Source organism: Phaenicophaeus curvirostris, chromosome 2, assembly GCF_032191515.1.
Source record: "Phaenicophaeus curvirostris isolate KB17595 chromosome 2, BPBGC_Pcur_1.0, whole genome shotgun sequence".
NCBI lineage: Eukaryota > Metazoa > Chordata > Aves > Cuculiformes > Cuculidae > Phaenicophaeus > Phaenicophaeus curvirostris.
Genome location: NC_091393.1, coordinates 98,467,691 through 98,484,960, shown reverse-complemented (window position 1 = coordinate 98,484,960; position 17,270 = coordinate 98,467,691). Strand labels below are relative to the sequence as shown.

General features: G+C 36.5%; 1 protein-coding gene across 7 annotated transcripts in view; it reads right to left on the bottom strand.

The window, feature by feature from the left end:
- Window positions 1–292: 292 nt before the first annotated feature.
- TASP1 (taspase 1) overlaps window positions 293–17,270 on the bottom strand; it is an 89,684-nt gene continuing 72,706 nt past the window's right edge. For 6 of the 7 annotated variants that reach the window (XM_069850142.1, XM_069850141.1, XM_069850145.1 and 3 more), the window contains 2 exons: window positions 13,815–13,888; window positions 293–1,757 (listed from right to left, as the gene is read on the bottom strand). In XM_069850142.1, the coding sequence (XP_069706243.1) occupies window positions 1,626–1,757; window positions 13,815–13,888 (206 nt within the window). In that variant the 3' untranslated portion in view covers window positions 293–1,625. Of the gene's footprint in view, window positions 1,758–5,714; window positions 5,755–13,814; window positions 13,889–17,270 lie in introns of all 7 variants that reach the window. The other variant, XM_069850144.1, reaches the window with a different exon arrangement.

Sequence of the window (17,270 nt, the reverse complement as noted above, 5' to 3'; positions counted from 1 at the left end):
TTCGTTGTTGCAACGTTTCCAAAGAGCATCGTAGTCTAGTTCTTAATTTCATCAAACCATGAGTACATCCGTGAGGATCCAGTGTGGATTATTATTAACACCACAGATTATTTCAAGACAGATGCATTCCACTCTTTTGTTTCTGCAACCTAGAAAGACCCTGTTTCATATTATTTACAGAATTGCACAGCAATATGTTCAGCTATAGGACTACATTGATGTCATAATTAAAAAAAACACACACAGATGTCTGTATCTAAATGTATGCTGTAAGACAACAGTGAAAATTAACTCAGGCTATTAAAAAAAAATTTATTAAGGTTTTTTTTTCCATGAAAGATTGGTACTACAATCAATGTAACCATTTAATCAGTCAAGTATGTCTGTTATAGGCAGGCACAATATTACAAAATAGGCAAGTACAATGCCCGATTAAGCGAATACAGTCTGAATATCTATTCATCCACTATTTCTGAAAACAGAATTATCAAATATCCACCAGGGAAAAAGATGAACTATTTTAGTTTCTCTTTGGCATATTTATCGGGACAATGAATTAATTATAAAAGTCTTCTATTGCTGCCAGTGCTGTGAAGAAATAAGTACTGAATGGAAGATTGCATGTCAGAACTCACTTTTAGGACTCAGGCGGTCTGGCTAATGGATTAGAACTGGTGAAAAACGTCAGTTCAGCTGCCAGTGCTTCACAAGGCAGACAAGGATTACATTGTTTTATAATGCAATTTTGTTGAAGGTATAAAAAGAATTACCGTAAATTTATGCACAGTACATACATATTACACACAGTTATATAAATACCCATGCTGTGGCTGGACTTTGGGAACTTCCTATATCAAGAAGAAAGCTAGTTTCAGACCTCCCAACATCCATTTAATACACATTGCACTTTGCATCCAGTAATATGTTCAATTTCTGTACCTCTCAAAAATAGATTTAAAACAGAAGTGAAGAATAATATCGAATCTTTCCATAAACTTTGCTTTCTTATTTACACTGTAATATTCCATTATACATAAAGACTGCATTACGATACATTATCTTCATATAGCTTTTAGTAATACATACAACTTGAAGCTATTAACATCTTAGCTCGGGAACAGAGATATGACCTATAAGACTATTTTAAAAAATTCTAGCCTTAATTTTGCTCTAGTTTGTTTCACTGAAACCATTCTTTGACAAAAAAAATTCCTCCTTATTGGAGAGGAAAAAACCACCACTGGATTTCGTTAAACCACCGAGAAACCATAAACATTTTTGCATAATTACATAGCCACTTCAAAGGCCTGCTACTTTTAAATTTAGAACAAGAATGACAATTGTGACCGTACCTTTAAATTAATACTTTTTTGAACTTTTGGTTATTTTTCAAACATAAAACAATGAAAATGCAATCATTATACATAATCTTTGCACAACTGGGAAGAGTTCTTATTTTATTAGGGAAAAAATGAACATGCACACACTCCCATTCACAGAGTGAGAACATAAACTACAGCAGCACTTGTCTCAAGTTATGGTGCACATGGTTGCAATACGGGATATAAAACAAGAGTAGAATTTCCAACATCTGTTAAAACACAAAATACTTATTGTACAAAAAGTCATTCACATTCTTTGCAATGAAGTGAGGAATCAGCTGCTCGGCTTTCTGGGCTCTCCAGCCGGCAAACTCCTCCTTCTATTGCCACGGACTGTCCTGCCACAGCTCCAGGAGGAAGTCTTGAAATGTGAGTCTGTGGAAAATTCAGGAGAGTATTATTGCGTGAGAAGAGAGGCAAAACTATGCAGGACACAAAGCAAGCTTGTAAGTATTGAACAATTAGGCTGTTCCCTCACTGAAGTCTGAAGGCAAACTACAAAGCAACTTGAAAAGCTGCAAACAACTGCAATTCATTTTTTATTTTGTTTGCATTAATGTTTAATGCATGAAGAGAAGGTCCATGGCAGATGTGTAGAAGAGGTAAACTGGATGAGCCAGTGCACTGAAAGCAGTAGAAAAGTATCTAGCGTAAAGACATTCCATGGTTAACATCTATTTCTTAGGGAGACTCAAAAGTTTAGTACTGCATACTAAAATACATGTACACCTTACAGAAATCTTATCCACAATAAACTATTTGACAGAGATAAACTAATGCTTCCGAGCATGAAGTAACAGTGATATCAGGATGCAAAGACACTTCTCTAATAAAAAACTACTCGTCCACTTAAAAAGCCAAAGATGACCTCTAAAATATTTGTTGCCAGCTGTCAAATAAATGAACCTAAAGAGCAACTGTGGTTCTGTTAAAGGCATCTTTTCCATAGAGAAGTTGTAAAAGCAGGCTTTTCAGATGGCTTTTTTTCAGCCAGAAAGTGGGCACGTGTGTTTACATACACAGAACTTCAGGTGATAGCTCTATTGTAGCCCAGTGACACTAAAATGTTAAAAATCTTCCGTATTCTGAGGTGCATTTTATTACTGATGGGCAAAAGCATTCACTCATTAAAAGACACTTTGACTTATTGTGAAAAGTAATGGCTTTTTTCCCCCTCTTTGCCCTCTTTTCTATACTGCAAAAACTGCTTACGTCTGCACTGTTGATTTTGAGCTACAGCAAGAGCCATATACAGATACATGGATTGCTCTCATTTAGGCCAAGTGACTGAAGCCATGTTTAAACAGAACAACAAAAGGAATCTGAAGCATGTGTCTACAAACTTTACTGTTTTGTACTTTCAGAGCTGCTGAGTAGACTCTGGTAAAACATACAAACATGAAAAAAGGGCATTAGTGGAACTCTCAAGTGCAACAGGGCTTGAGGTAGAAAGTGGCAATGGCAGGGACTGAGCAGCTCAAGCTATGCTCCAGTCGTCCCTCCCACTGAAGCACAAGTGCTGATCTCCACTTCCCTCACGAGTTACACATATCAAGTGACTCATTAATGCTCAAGACAAGGTAACATTTAAACAATTATTATCTTAGGAACTACAGGTTATTCCTACTATGATATAAAGTTCACAATATAGAAGTTGCTGGCATTTAGGAATTACAGCTTCCAGTAAGCACAGCCAACTACACATTGAAGTTCTTGTACATACATTATCTCATTTAAAAGATGCAAGTGCTGCAAAATGTGTAACTCACAAAGGCAACGGGTTGTGACAAAAAGCACAAATGTAAAAGTTCAGCAAGAACAACTTGCATTAATTGAGCAGAACTTCGAGATTGTAACCACAACTCACTGCATCAAAGAGACATTTTGTATCTCAGAGGCAGCTTCTTTAATTCCTTTCTTGATAAGGGTATCCTGGTGTCTGTTCTTAGGTGGTCTTGTTTTCAGTTAAACTACAGAATGAAATTTAATTAAAAACATTTAAAGGTTTTCATTTGACTGCTAAAACTTTGATCTCTGGCCTTCCTGCTTGATAGATGAACATCTTCCTACTTTCAGAACAATTTTAGTTATGACCATAATTTACCACTTCAAGGAGATTCCTTTCAGATCTGTTACAGTATTCCCTAAAATGTAACTAACAATTTTTGGAGATGTCATTTCATAAGTTTAAAGAAAAAAAAAAAGGACATTTTTTACTTAATGACTGACAGACTCAAGACATTTTTCCAGGTCTGTGAAAATTTCTAAATGAAAAGTGGGATAGGATGACAGTGTAAAAGCAGCATTGTTCAGTGGGTACAGTAGCAAATTTCCTCAGTAGAAGAGTGCCACTGATTGTTAAGTGAGACCACAATCAAAGCAAACCACTCTAAAAGCGGTCAACTCTAAGGCATCATTTATAAGTGAGGTTCCTTATACAGGGATCAGTTAGAATTATTAACAGATACTGTAGCAATACAACAAAAAGCAGAGAGACAACGAGGGTCCTGCCAAGAGGCACAAGAGAGGAAACTTGTTACAGGAAGAGAAGAAATATTAGCCCTAGCATGATTATCATGAATCTTATAATCAATTTTTTTCATTATAACTACAACAGACCTGATTTATCTAAGCTAGTTTTCTGACTCAAGTTATGGATTAACCTTTTGTATAGACCTGACTTATCCCACAACCCAAGGTTAAATTCCTAACAGACCCTTATGCAACTTAGGGGCAAAATGCAAGGCTTCACTGAATCCACATGAAATTTATAAATCCTGCTATTTTAAAAAGGTAGTTAAGCATTATACTTTAGCAAGTTTTTGAGCAAGAAACGAAAGAAATATAAAAGGGAATAATCAGGTAGTAAATATCTGTCAATACATTATCAAGAGGGTACGCTTAAATAGCTGTCCAAAACACATTTCCTATGCAAAATGTCATTTCCTATAAAGGAAGAACACCCTTCCCATACAAAAGACCACAAACCACTATACAATATAGCATCTGTACATTTCCATTTGCAGAAACACACAAACCACTAATAACAAAACCCTTCTTAAAGCCTTTACCTGCATCCTGTTTATTTGCACACTTCATATGAAGAAGCAAATACAGATGCTGTTTTACACTGACTACTTATTACTTTCACCAATGGTTGCCTTACATAGAACAAAACCAAGACAGATCCAAGACAAGTGTTTAAAATATGTTCTCTAATAAGTAATACGAAAAGATAACATTGCTGTGTCAAGACTTCATATAACCTCCAAAATGAATTCTTACAATTATATCTCCATTGTTCTTAGCCATAAGAACAAACTCCAATAAATAAAAAGATCAAAGAACATTTAATATTTTTAAATGCGACCACAGAACTTATTTATACAGTGTGTTACATTTTTTCATCCCAACATTAGATTTTTTTGCATTAAGTCCAGATTGTAAAGTGAATTAGGTTTTGATTTTTAAAACATAAAAATAAAAAGTGAACAAAACAGAACAACACTGGAAAGCTTTTAATTGAATTTGATTAGTCTGTCAGCTTTACAAGTTGAATAAACCCACATCTGGGGAAAATTGTGCCTGGGAGCACAAAAACAGGGGGGGGGAAAAAGTCTTCTTGAATTAATCTTCTGCTCAGCTTCACGGAAGCCTCTCCAAGGAAACTGTATGCAAAGGGAAGGTAGATTAAGAATGACAGGGCTATCTATATCCTTAGCTCCATAAATAGAAATTGTGCTGCCCTTGAAAATAGCCAGTTGCTTTGCTTTCCAAAAGAAAAGTGAGGCTGATGAGGTTCTACTGGGACCAGAGGACCTGACAGCTAGGAAACCAGTTAGTCACCCCAGATCTTTGCAGCTTAAAGGAGAAACGTTGTGCCCACAGTTCAAAAGTAAAAAAGGTAAATGCTAGATGAAATACTTGATTGCCCCCTCCAAAGCACAGGACAAGCAAACCAGTCTTCAGAACATACTTGCCCTGTGTAGTTGTCATCCAAACACACATTTCCTTGTCTCCTCCTTAGCCAAACCAAAACCACGGAGCGATCAACTCCCCCAACTCCAGTGTTGCAGACAATGCCCACAGAACGTTCCCATCTCTCAGTTCCTTTCGATGCATGCTGGAAAGTTCCCACTATCCTTCAATTTAAAAAATAATAGTTTTTTCTGTCCTGAAGTAAGTGTTAACTACTACAGGGACAATATATGGTTTCTTTTCTTTTCTTTTTTTATTTTTTGTCATGAACAATTGATCTATTTTTCAAGTTACATATTTTCTAAAATGTTTTTTAAAAACAAAAAGTATACCATGAGTTATATTAAGACTTACTTTACTCCATGTCTAATATAGACAAAGATTCTGAAGCAACCTTGAGACCAACTAATCTAAAAAAAAATTCTTAGTCTTTAAAGAGCTACCCTCCTCCTGTTAGTCACATAAAAGTATTAGTCTGACACAACAGCTTCATTTTTTCATTCATTAAAAGCATAAATACAACATTAAATGAACATAAAGTTTAAGCCAAATGACAGACAGTGCTGCATGAGAAAACTGAAGTCAATCAAACGCTGCCAAGAGGACAGAGTACAACTACCAGATGGCAGCACATTCAGTTCTTAAACAAATCTAGGGAGTACTTCATGTGTTTAGCTTTCTTATTACATGCTCAGGATGTGCTTTGGACAGAATAACTTATAAAACAAACTTTTTCCATTCATTACCCTGTTGAGATGAAATGTAATAAAAGACCAAGGACATGGTATACTTAATGAAATTTCTTTCTACCACCTTGCTCCGTAAAGAACACCACCAAACCCATATATTATTTAGAAATTCAGAATCACTCAGCAGTCTACAAGCTTTCTAGATAGGTACATGTTTCCACCATTAGGACCAGCCGGCCACCTATTCTCAATTTACTTTCTAGGCAGTAATAGCCCATTCTGTTAGCAACAGCCATCCTCTGCTGCTCTGTTTCCTGAGAAGCTCCGCTCCAACATGTTTTGAATGTACACTGGCCATGATAGGAGAAAGTGCCCCAGAAAGTACTGGCAACTGCTGCTATCAGACTATTCCATGTGAAACTTACTTGGCTGAACCTTTTAACTCTTTATTTTTTAAAAATGGGGGACAAAAATAAAAAAGAATTTGCTTCTTGGCAAAAGACAGAAAGTCAGATGGATTGATGGCTTGCTTCTGGCTCCCAGGCACTGAAAATGCTGGTTCAACAGACACATTGCTTAGGAAGCTAATAGTTTTACAAGATCAAATTCATTCTGTGGGTTAAGTACATAATTATACACTTTTTTTAATCTAAAAAGCTTTAATATAATGCATTAGGGAAAAAAAATGAGAATATTGAAAACTAAAGCATTTTATTCTCTTTAAATCATTAAAAGATGTATTTAGACAGTCTAAAGCCATGTACCAATCAATCATCTATTCAGCTCAGCGTCCCAGGGTTTTGTATAGGTATTCTAAAATACTGCTACCCATTTCAAAATGTGATTTTTACCATTCTAAAATGCAAGTGCTAAGATAGGTTATTGCATTCATATTTGCACTCTTGGCTACAGAATCCCATTTTCTCTGTTTTGTTCTAAATTATGGTGGCCAAATATGAGGAGAGTTCCACTTCGCATCTCTGAGCCCTGTATTTCTATGAAGTTCTGCAAGCCAAATATTTTAACTGTTATCTTAGCACTGAAGGTTACTTTCCAATAAATATAAATAATTTGTTTTTATGAGAGAACTGGATGCTCTACTGTATGCAGTTCTTTTCAAGTGAAATTTTCTGACTGATCCCTTAGTCTCCAGACAAGAGTGTAGATTAAAGGAAAAAAAAAAAAAGTATAACAGTGACATATACTTTTCCTGTCTCATGAAATTAAAAGACTGTCTCTAGTCTGAAATGAATGACTGAATTATTTGACTTAGTATTTCTGTTAACTAAACAGGCTCAGTAAATTTTTCCACTAATTTTCAAATTAGAATTAGGATTCTTCCAAGATATATTAGGATTCTTCCAAGATATATGAGCAGGGGATAACTACCCTTTCTCCTGACAAAGGGCTTTTACAAACCTTTTACTCATGAAATAAAATACAGAATCCCAACACCAGAAAACCAACAATAATCACTACGATCAGTGTTGTCATATGTACCACTTCAAAGAGAGGGAAGTAACTTTGCTAAATTTTACAGTGTTAGTAAAGGCGAATAAATCTGATTACAACACCTAACATCTTAACAGGAAAAGTGAACAAGAAATGGTCTCCTGGTCCACTATGTTTCCTCATACTAGATGAAGAAATTAACTGTTAAACATAATTTCTGTTTGCATACTGCAATCACAACATTTGGTGTAGACAGCAGTTGTTGCTGACAGATTTTTCACACACAGCACTATGCAACACACTCCACTACTGTTACCCCATATCTTGCCAAGCAACTGGAATTCAGTTCGTTAGAAAATGGAAAGAATGGTACATGTAGCTTTGCAATATTAAAACCTGCCATAACATAAAGCTTAGTTATTCATGTTATAAGAACTGAATATCTGCCAGAGAGAGATTTAATCTGGCAACTGGATTGGATTACATTCAATATTACAACTAGATTTTTAGAAATTTATTGCCTAGGTCATCTAGCTGGTACAAAAACTAAACCCCATGAAACTGAACTACAAGGATATGTCAGAAGTATTGCAACATTTACAATAACTGCAAAACTTAGCAACATTCACACACAGAACATACAGTAACCATATACCCACTAAGAACTATACCGAACTGACAAATTATTTCAAATACACATAACACAGGACCAAAATTGCCACATTGCTGGTATCGAGACTGTATTTTTCACTGAAAAGAAAGCACTTTGCCTTCAAACACTAATGAAAACACAGTGACGAAGTACCTCTATTCAAGCAAAAAAACTCATCCATGACCAAATACTCTAAATTACTAATATAAGAAACTTGGGAGATTCAGTAAAAAGAAGTTCTCTGGCACATCCTGCCCACTTATGCTTTCTGTGTGCTGAATACTGTGGGTCTCCAGAGAACAAATACTCTGCAGACCTTGTCTGAGATAAAAGGGCCCCTGCTTGATTATGCACAGATACACGACGCTAAATCAAAGAAAGGCTGCGTACCCATAACCAGAACTTTCAAGATGCAATAGGTATGTGAATTCACATTGCAAGCATACGCTACAGCGTCATTTGAGATTGAAGAACTTCCTTCCCTTTGCAGCATTCTCCATTGGGCAAGCAGACAAGGAACAAAATATGAAGACTACATAACTAAGGGGAGTCTATTTATTTGTAGCCTACCTACTAACCTCCTTTCCCTCCTGTTCTCCATTTATGTCTAGAATCACATTATAGGTGAATTCAGTGAGTTTTTTCTCCCAATCCCTAATTACAAAGCATGTCTCAAAGTGCTTCATAAAAACTGACACTTAAACCGCTCTACCAAATGCTACACCAATCTCAAATTTTACACATTGCCTGTGACAGTATGGACAGAACTCCCAAGAAGCAAAATTGTAGTCACTAGAATAGAGCTCCTGTCCCAATGGTGACAACGTAACTGCTTAAGCTCTCAGATCATAACCTAAACAGTTCATGAAAATTGGAACCGTTTAATTGAAAGCTGCAGTTATCTTCAAAGAGGTCACAGTTCCAGTAACAGGATGACCTTCTTAGCTATGCTATGATGACCTGTTGGATCTATTACAGATCCATAAAAGAAGACAACTAGAAGGTTATTCTGAGGACTGGTGTCTCAGAAAGATAAGAGAGTTTGGGTAGGGAATCTAAAAGAGCTAACTGCTAATCAAAGATCTTGAATTCATATAAAGTAACTCAGGAGTCAACGTCACAATAACAAAAAGAAAAAATATACCTCCTCAGTTTATGAAGACATCTAATCTCCCAGTCCTTCAACCTAGAAGCTTAGCTTTCGCTGACGCAGCAATCACTGCTATAAAAGGAGCCAGGTAAGTTCAGAGGAAGATGACAGACTAATATTTTATAACTGTTCTCATGGCTGTGGCCAGAAACTTCCACAGCAGTCCAGTCCATTTCTAGCCCCACTAACAGGTAGAAATAGTTGAGTGCCAGCTTATGTGTCACTGCCATTATATAGATGGCAATGCAGAAACTTGCTTCAGGAGATCTTGAAAGTCTATTCATCTTCCCAAAGAACAGATCTAGTGCTGAAATAATCTGTCATGGTACTGCTTCAGGAAGGAAGTCTGGGACTGGAACTTCTAAAACAGAATATATATGACCCCTAAGCACATCAGAGCTGAGGCTCCCAGGCACAAACCTGGATAAGTCACAGCAATAAGTGGTACAGATTACTTCCAAGCAGTATATAAAAGAGTCAAAGCTGTTCAGATGAAAACTTTGCTTCCTCCCACATCTAATATGTGACAAACATCAGCAACCAGAGATTATGAAACTGCTGGTGTCAAGAGGGATGACAAGAAACTAAGAAGAATACAATTGAACCAGAAAGGATATGTTTCCATCAGCTGCTTGCAGCAGTGATGCAAGGGTTCAGGGACATAAGAATGAGAGGAGTCAATGAGATAACCACTATGCAAGTAATGAAGATGACACTGACAGCTCTATCAATCGGGGAGGAACCGAAATGATTTTTCAGTGCTGAAAGCAAGCTAAAGGCAAGTAATAAGACATGCAACCAGAGATGACTGTGTCAGCAATAAGGTGCGAACTCAGTTCATCTGGCAAGCCTCCACAGTATTTTTATAGTAATATTCAACCAAACATTTTAAACCAACATTCAACAGGAAATGGTGACTTTTCCAGGCAACTGGTTTTCCAAAAAAAGACTCGACACCTTTCCAGAAAGTATGCTTTAAATCAAACAATTATTAGAATCATAGACTAGTTTGAGTTGGAAGGGACCTTAAAGATCATCTAGTTCCAACACTCATTGACCACTATTCTCTGAATACAACCATCCATACAGTTTCTTATCCATCAAACAGTCCACTCATCAAATCGATATTTCTCCAATTTAGAGAGAAGGATGTTGTGGGGGACTATGTCAAAGGCTTTACAGAATTCCAGATCGAGCACAACTGTTGGTTTTCCCTTGTCAACTGCTGTGTTTACCCCATCATAGAAAGCCACTAAGTTGGTCATACAGGATTCGCCCCCGGTGAAGCCATGCTGGCTGCCATTAATCACCTCCATGTCCTCCATGTGCTTTAGCATAGCTTCTAGGAGGATCTGTTTCATGATCTTCCCAGGCACAGAGATGAGGCTGACAGGTCCGTAGTTCCAGAGTTGTCTTTTCTATCCTTTTTAAAAATGGGCACAATGTTACCCTTCTTCCGCTCACCTGAACTTCTCCTGATTGCCATGACTTTCAGTCACAGTGTAAAACTGTTCCACAGCTCTTGCAGGCTCAGCCATTTGATACATTTAGGCTAGTGAGTTAGCCTTCAGATAGTCCAGTTTGGAGAAGAGTGGCTGGCTGTCAAACCCCAACTTTTCTAAGCTAGGGGGAAATAAACCCCTATTGCACGAATACTTCCAAATCAGTACTTGGATGTACAAACCACTTCAAGTCTCCAATCCCACTTCAGTGTCCCACTGTTGTTTTAAGGAGATGCTGACAGTTAATCAGTTGGGTATGTTTCCACTTCCTATGAATGCCAGTCTCTGCAGGTGAGCTGGTACCTCGCTTGTAAGTGCCTAAGTGCCTTGCAAGACAGGCCTCCTATATCGTCACAATCTTCATGGGTGGTTCAGGAGATAGGTTCTATTAAAAAATGCATTACCCTCCAGAACAATCACACTAGGATTATAAAGCAGGATTCTTTTTTCTTCCCTTAGTATATACCTCTTTATATAATTATGACTCTAATATTAATCTAATTCATAAGGGTAGACACAACCTCCTCGCTTTCTGAAAGTCTTGCTAACAAAATGTTTTAATATTCATTAAACTGATCTGGCTCCAAATCAGCCACTCAGACAATCCCTCAGTTTAAGGATAAAACCTGAGTCCTAGACTGATGAAAGAAATAAAAATGAAAGCTCTTTACCACCCTAGAAAAACAGGAAAGCAAGATGTTTCCTTACAAGCTGCTGCCTGTCATTTTGCTATGGTACTCATAAACAAGTGATATTTTATACTTTTATGAATTTTTATACCATTATTCTTTCATGGCAACACTTAAAATTAATTGTACCAAAACAGTTACTCTAATAAAGAAAAGGGGGGGTTTTTAACTTGCAATACATTGTGTTCTATTTCAAGCCCAGTTTCCTACTATAACTTAGTCTTAGTTGTAGCAGAATAAAATTCCAGCTTTTATGACATAAGACTTTTTGATCAATAGAAGTCAGCAGCAAAAGCATTTGTGGTTTTTCTCTGGAAAGCACTTGTGGCCACAGACTCAAAGGAGAAAGAAAGGGAGGGGGATTAACTCTTCAATGAAGGTCAAAAACATAATTTAAAAGTGAACTAAGACAAGCAGCTGTGTCTGTCAGCACAATCAAGATTACCAGCTGGAGAATTTACCAGCAGTATGAAAACAACGCACACCAGATGTCAAATGTTGCAATTGTGAGTAGGAAAACATCTCTGTGCATGGCATTGTCATGCTAGTACTCATTACCAGACAGATTTCATATTTAGCATTTATTTATTAATTAGACAGACACTACCAGTAAGAAAGAATTATATTCTGAGCCTTGAAGGGTAAGCCAGAGGCAGGTGTGCACACTGGAATAATTTAACATTGCACATTCTAATAATTTGCCTTCTTTCACTGTTTAAACTACGCAATGATTTAAAAACTAACTAGCAAAGAGTAGAACATCTGCAGCTGAGCTTGCTTTAGTTTCTCTCAGTTCAGTCTGAGCTTTTAGCTTGCGTGTGGATTCTTTCCTAATAAATCTGAAATAAATACTATTAAAACAAGTAAAACCACACTCTATTCCATGGACAATTAACTGGAAAGAATTCTACATAAGCTGTGAAAGTGAGTATTTCACTAACACCTCTACCAGCACTTCCTTGACCAGCTGCTTCTTGACCTCCTCCTCCTTGGGCATTGTTGTCTTTTCTTCTACACATTTTACTCCTTAAGGATGAACTCACCCATACCTAATGCTTCAACTAGCATGTTACACCATTCCTACCATTTAAAACAGCTGATGTCAATTTCCTTCTTTTGTAAGACCTTTTATTATCTTGCTCGTATCCTCTTCTGTATTTATCTCTCAAGTGAAATATAGAAAAAAAGAAAAAAATTGTAGATTTGTAGACCTCTATTGCTGATGACTAAACTTTCTTCTCCAGCAGGTACACAAGCAGCCATTTCTGATGAGAGCCAACAAATCCAGGCCCTCAAATTCTTTCCTTTTCCAGGCTCTAATATTAATCCTCTCATTAAACTGCTGGATGTCTTTCTTGCTCTTATCTGCTGCTATAAACTTGTTGTCTGTCATCATCTCCTCTAATACATGCAACTATTCCTGTAAACATCCCCACTTCCCCCGTTATTTAACTGTATGAAGGAGCTGCCTTCTTATTCTAGCTTGTTCTCCTGTTTTTGTCATTTCCTTTAACTGGTTCTGATTGTTTGCTCTCAAGTTTTGAATATTTATGGCTGTACCTAAGTGTCTACAGAAACAGCGTTTCTGTCTCGGCTTGCAGCTTCTCCCCTGTTCAGTCTCATCATTCAAACATGTCTCCTAAATGCTCTAGTTGCTACATCGCAATACCTGCCTTTTTCTCCCTTCAATGCTGTATTCCTAAGAACAAGAATTAATCTCTTGGTTAATCCTTACACTTTGATGTTGATGTTAAGGACTTGTCCAGTTTCCATCGTTAAACTCAATGTTAACATATTTTTTCTTTCATAAGAAAACAAATATTATTATTAGGCCCCAAGAGACTGAAAACATGCTTGTTAATATTGAAATTATTTATCACAAAGACTATTCTAGGAACTAGCTAGAAGTTTGGTTTATATCCTCTCCCTTCTTCCCTGATGGTGAAATTGTTCTATCTGAATGATGACATGCCCACAGAAAAATACCGTATCACCCTAATTAGCCAGTATAACTGAATCTGCCAGGACAAAGTTATTAAAATACAGTTACTGTCAGCAGAGGAGAATGGACGTGTGTTTGTGATACCTTTTCCTGACATAATCCACATGTTTGCATAGGTTTGTTAGCTGCTGTAATTTAAAAAAAATAATAAAATTAGGAATGTGCAATCAATAGATACCTCTAACTGCTTATGCACCCATTACTTTTTCCATTCTCTAAAAGACAGGAATTTCTTACATATTTCATTATTATTATTTCATATACTACCCAGCTTCTACACTCATTCTACTGTATTACAACCCATTCTTCATGGCTTACCTTAGCTTTGCCATCCTGTGCAGACATATATCCTACACACATGCTCTCTGTTGTATGGCTCCACAGAAATTCCACTATAAAGGAAAACGCAAGAAGTCACAAAAAATGCGTTGGTTTAAAATACAAGAAGTAATTTAACAAGACTGGAATCTTGAAAAACAAATACACCTAAAAATACAGTTTGAGAAAGGACAGAAAACAAACTTAAAGAAAAACTACTTACCAGAATAGTTTAATCTTGAAAGAAACAACTATCAAACAAACAAGATTTTCCTGCACTGTTTGAGGACCCGCACTACAGAACTAATACTCAGAATGAGCGTTACAGCGCTTCCAAGACGAGAAATACAACTGCAATTACAGTTAAAAGATAGGACCAACATTTAAAGCAGAGGCCTGTTCCACTCATAAAGTAGAAGCAGATACGATTTGCGTTTGCTTGCCTTGAACCCAGACGTAAGCGCACTACAATAGCATAAACCCAGACGGCGTACAAGGGTTCTGTAGAATTGTAATACCATCAACAGAATAACTAGTAACAAGCATTCTTCACAGGGCTGAGCATAAGCATATGCACAATATGTAACTACCAATGGGTAAATGGAGATCTGTGGTTTAGCTGCACACGTAGGATACAGGAAAACATGCAGTAGTAGTAAAGCCTGCAAGATGATACTTAAGATGCAGAGCAGGCAGTAAAGACATCTGGTGAAAGCAAAATAATTCTGCAGAAAAAGCAGGAAAAATGTCTGATGGAAGCAGAGTAACACTGTACAACAAGCAAGAAAGATGCCTGGCAAAAGCAGAGCAAGAACTGGTCCAAAGTGTATGCCGAATTACATTGACAGCACATGCAATCACTCCCTTTCTTTGGGAGAGCACCAAAAATAAGATGGGAAAGAAGGATGGAGAAGAAATGATCCTATTTTGACTTTGGCTTCCCTATCAAAGCACTCTCAGGTATGATCATCTTGACTTCTACCACCAGCTATGCAGTATCAGCTCTCTGGTACTGCATTTTCACAGCTAATTTAAGAATATTAATGTTGTGTTTGTAGTGATAACTGTTAAGAAAACTGACCACTGCTAACGTGTACTGTTAATGTATGTTAATCCAATAAGGTGTTGTTCTGAAATTTGAAAGGGGTCCACCTTGTTCATTGTTTAAACAGCCCATTACAGTGCTCTCGAATTCCCTGATACACAAATACAGCACTACTGAGATGCAACACAAAAATCAGAAAAAAAGCACATTCATATGCTTAGATCCTAACCAGTGGATTTTTATAAACTGTCACACTGTATTCTTCCTGCTCTATGTCACAGCCATTTTTCTTTGTGTTAAGTACATAATTCGGAAAAGGTGAAAAAAGAAAGAGTAGCTGTTTCAGAATTCAGGATGTTTCATAGAATACTGTAGAAGGTCTAAAGTATAAGTTTTTCTTTTGGGTTGCAGGAGGAGTCTTACATGAATTGCACAAGACGCCATGAAAAGCCATTTCCAGATATTTCTTTAGAGAGAGACTTTCACATACAAATGCAAAAGCAACATTAGATAGTTTTAAAACTCTCATTCATCCATATTCCTCACATTCCTTTAATATGGTTGACGAAGGTCACAGCATGCTAAGCATGCTTATCCTTTGAACCCTTGCACAGCAATTAACCTGGAGTAGAAGATCAAAGATAGAAAATCCCAGCAAGACTCGAAGATTCTGACAGATATGTAGATACCATCATAAAAGAAAAACGAACTGCATTTAGGTATGCAATTTGCTACCCCCATAATGGATTCATGACTGATATTGCCAAAGGTTAGTTAGAAGCTTTCAGGGAGTGAAACACATTTAGTGCAATACAACTGCGCTCGATGAGACCAACCTCTCCCTAATGCCCTAAAGGTTCAACTGTCAGTTAAAGCATTTACTTTTTGGAGACAAATTCAATCTTATCTTTCAATTTTGAGAAGTCAGGCAAATAGCCTCAAAGTATTATTTCTTTGCCTTTCATAGTTCTAGGCAGATTCTCTTAAGTTTTTAATATTTTTTTTACTTCCACATTGTCGAACAAAGGTAGAATGTACTAGCAAGAAACATGGCAATCGCTAGATATTACATGCAGTGGAATTACAATGAAAATCCTAAATTACACACTTATCTGAAGACATTTCACATATTTTCAACTGTTTAATAAATCACTTTCTTGCAAGCAATTTCAATAGTTAAAAATAAAAAATATCACTCCCGTAAAGCCATGAGATTTCATTATTCTATACACTGAGTTCATCAGCATTACACAACTTACTTTTAGTCCAACCAACACAAATACTACATATGTTTAATTATACATTAAATCAGCATACACTATAAGGCAGGAAATTTCTGTGGAACAGAAAAAATATCTTTAGACTAAGCAGTGCTACATAAATCTTATTTCAGTGAAAAGAAAACCAAAAATCCATAGACAAACAAACAGCCTTTACTTATGTATGATATATGGGGATTTTCTTCATTAATTTTTGAGGAAAAAATACTAAATCTTTCTTAATAGGAGCATGTTTTCTTACATGAATGACAAACATTAAATGAATAGAAATAATTCTCTCACTTCCAAACATAAGAAATTCAAGGTTAAGTTGACCTTGTTTGTTACTATTTAATCAAAGCTGTATGTTCATTTTCTTAACTCTTTGTTAGGGATAGAATTCATGTTGTAGGATGCTTTTCCACTAGATCAATAATGTCACAATTATTCCAGAAAACTGTAACTCAAACTTGCAAAATTGACTGTGTGTTTTGCAAAACATGCCTTTACTCTGGAGTCAGGATTAGACAGTCTCGGCTTTCAAATAGTCAAAAGTAAGACAATTGTCAAAATCTATCTGATAGTCTACTTCTCCAAAAAGACAAGCCACTCAAGTAATAACTCCAAAAAATATAGCATACAAAAGCTGTTTATAAAACCTTTTCCCACCCAAGCCTTCCAAAATTCCTTTGTTGTCCATCAGAATAACCCCACAACCATCATCAGAATTGGAAGGATTCAATTCCCAAGTCTGTGGTTCTTTGTAATAGCAAAATAAGTGTGTGTGAAACTCTTATGAATAAAATGAGATACTGACCAAAAGCATAAAACATGCAAATTGCAACTGTTGTGAAGAGAAACTTGAATGTTATTAACTGTACTTAATAAAACTACTTAGACTGAATGACTGGAGGTGAGGTACGATCAGACTCAAGTTGACCAAATCAGACAAAGCAGTATATGATAGTTAGATTCTTCTAATGCAAAACAGCAAGTTGTAATACAAGAATAAAACTGAAAGATAACATAGACCTCATCCTGTGCAACTGTAATAACTTGACCATAACATCCTGGAAGTCATTAAACAGACAGCAATAAATACTGGAGTTTGTGTGGGTTAACCTATCATTACGAATGTATGTGCTGGCTCAC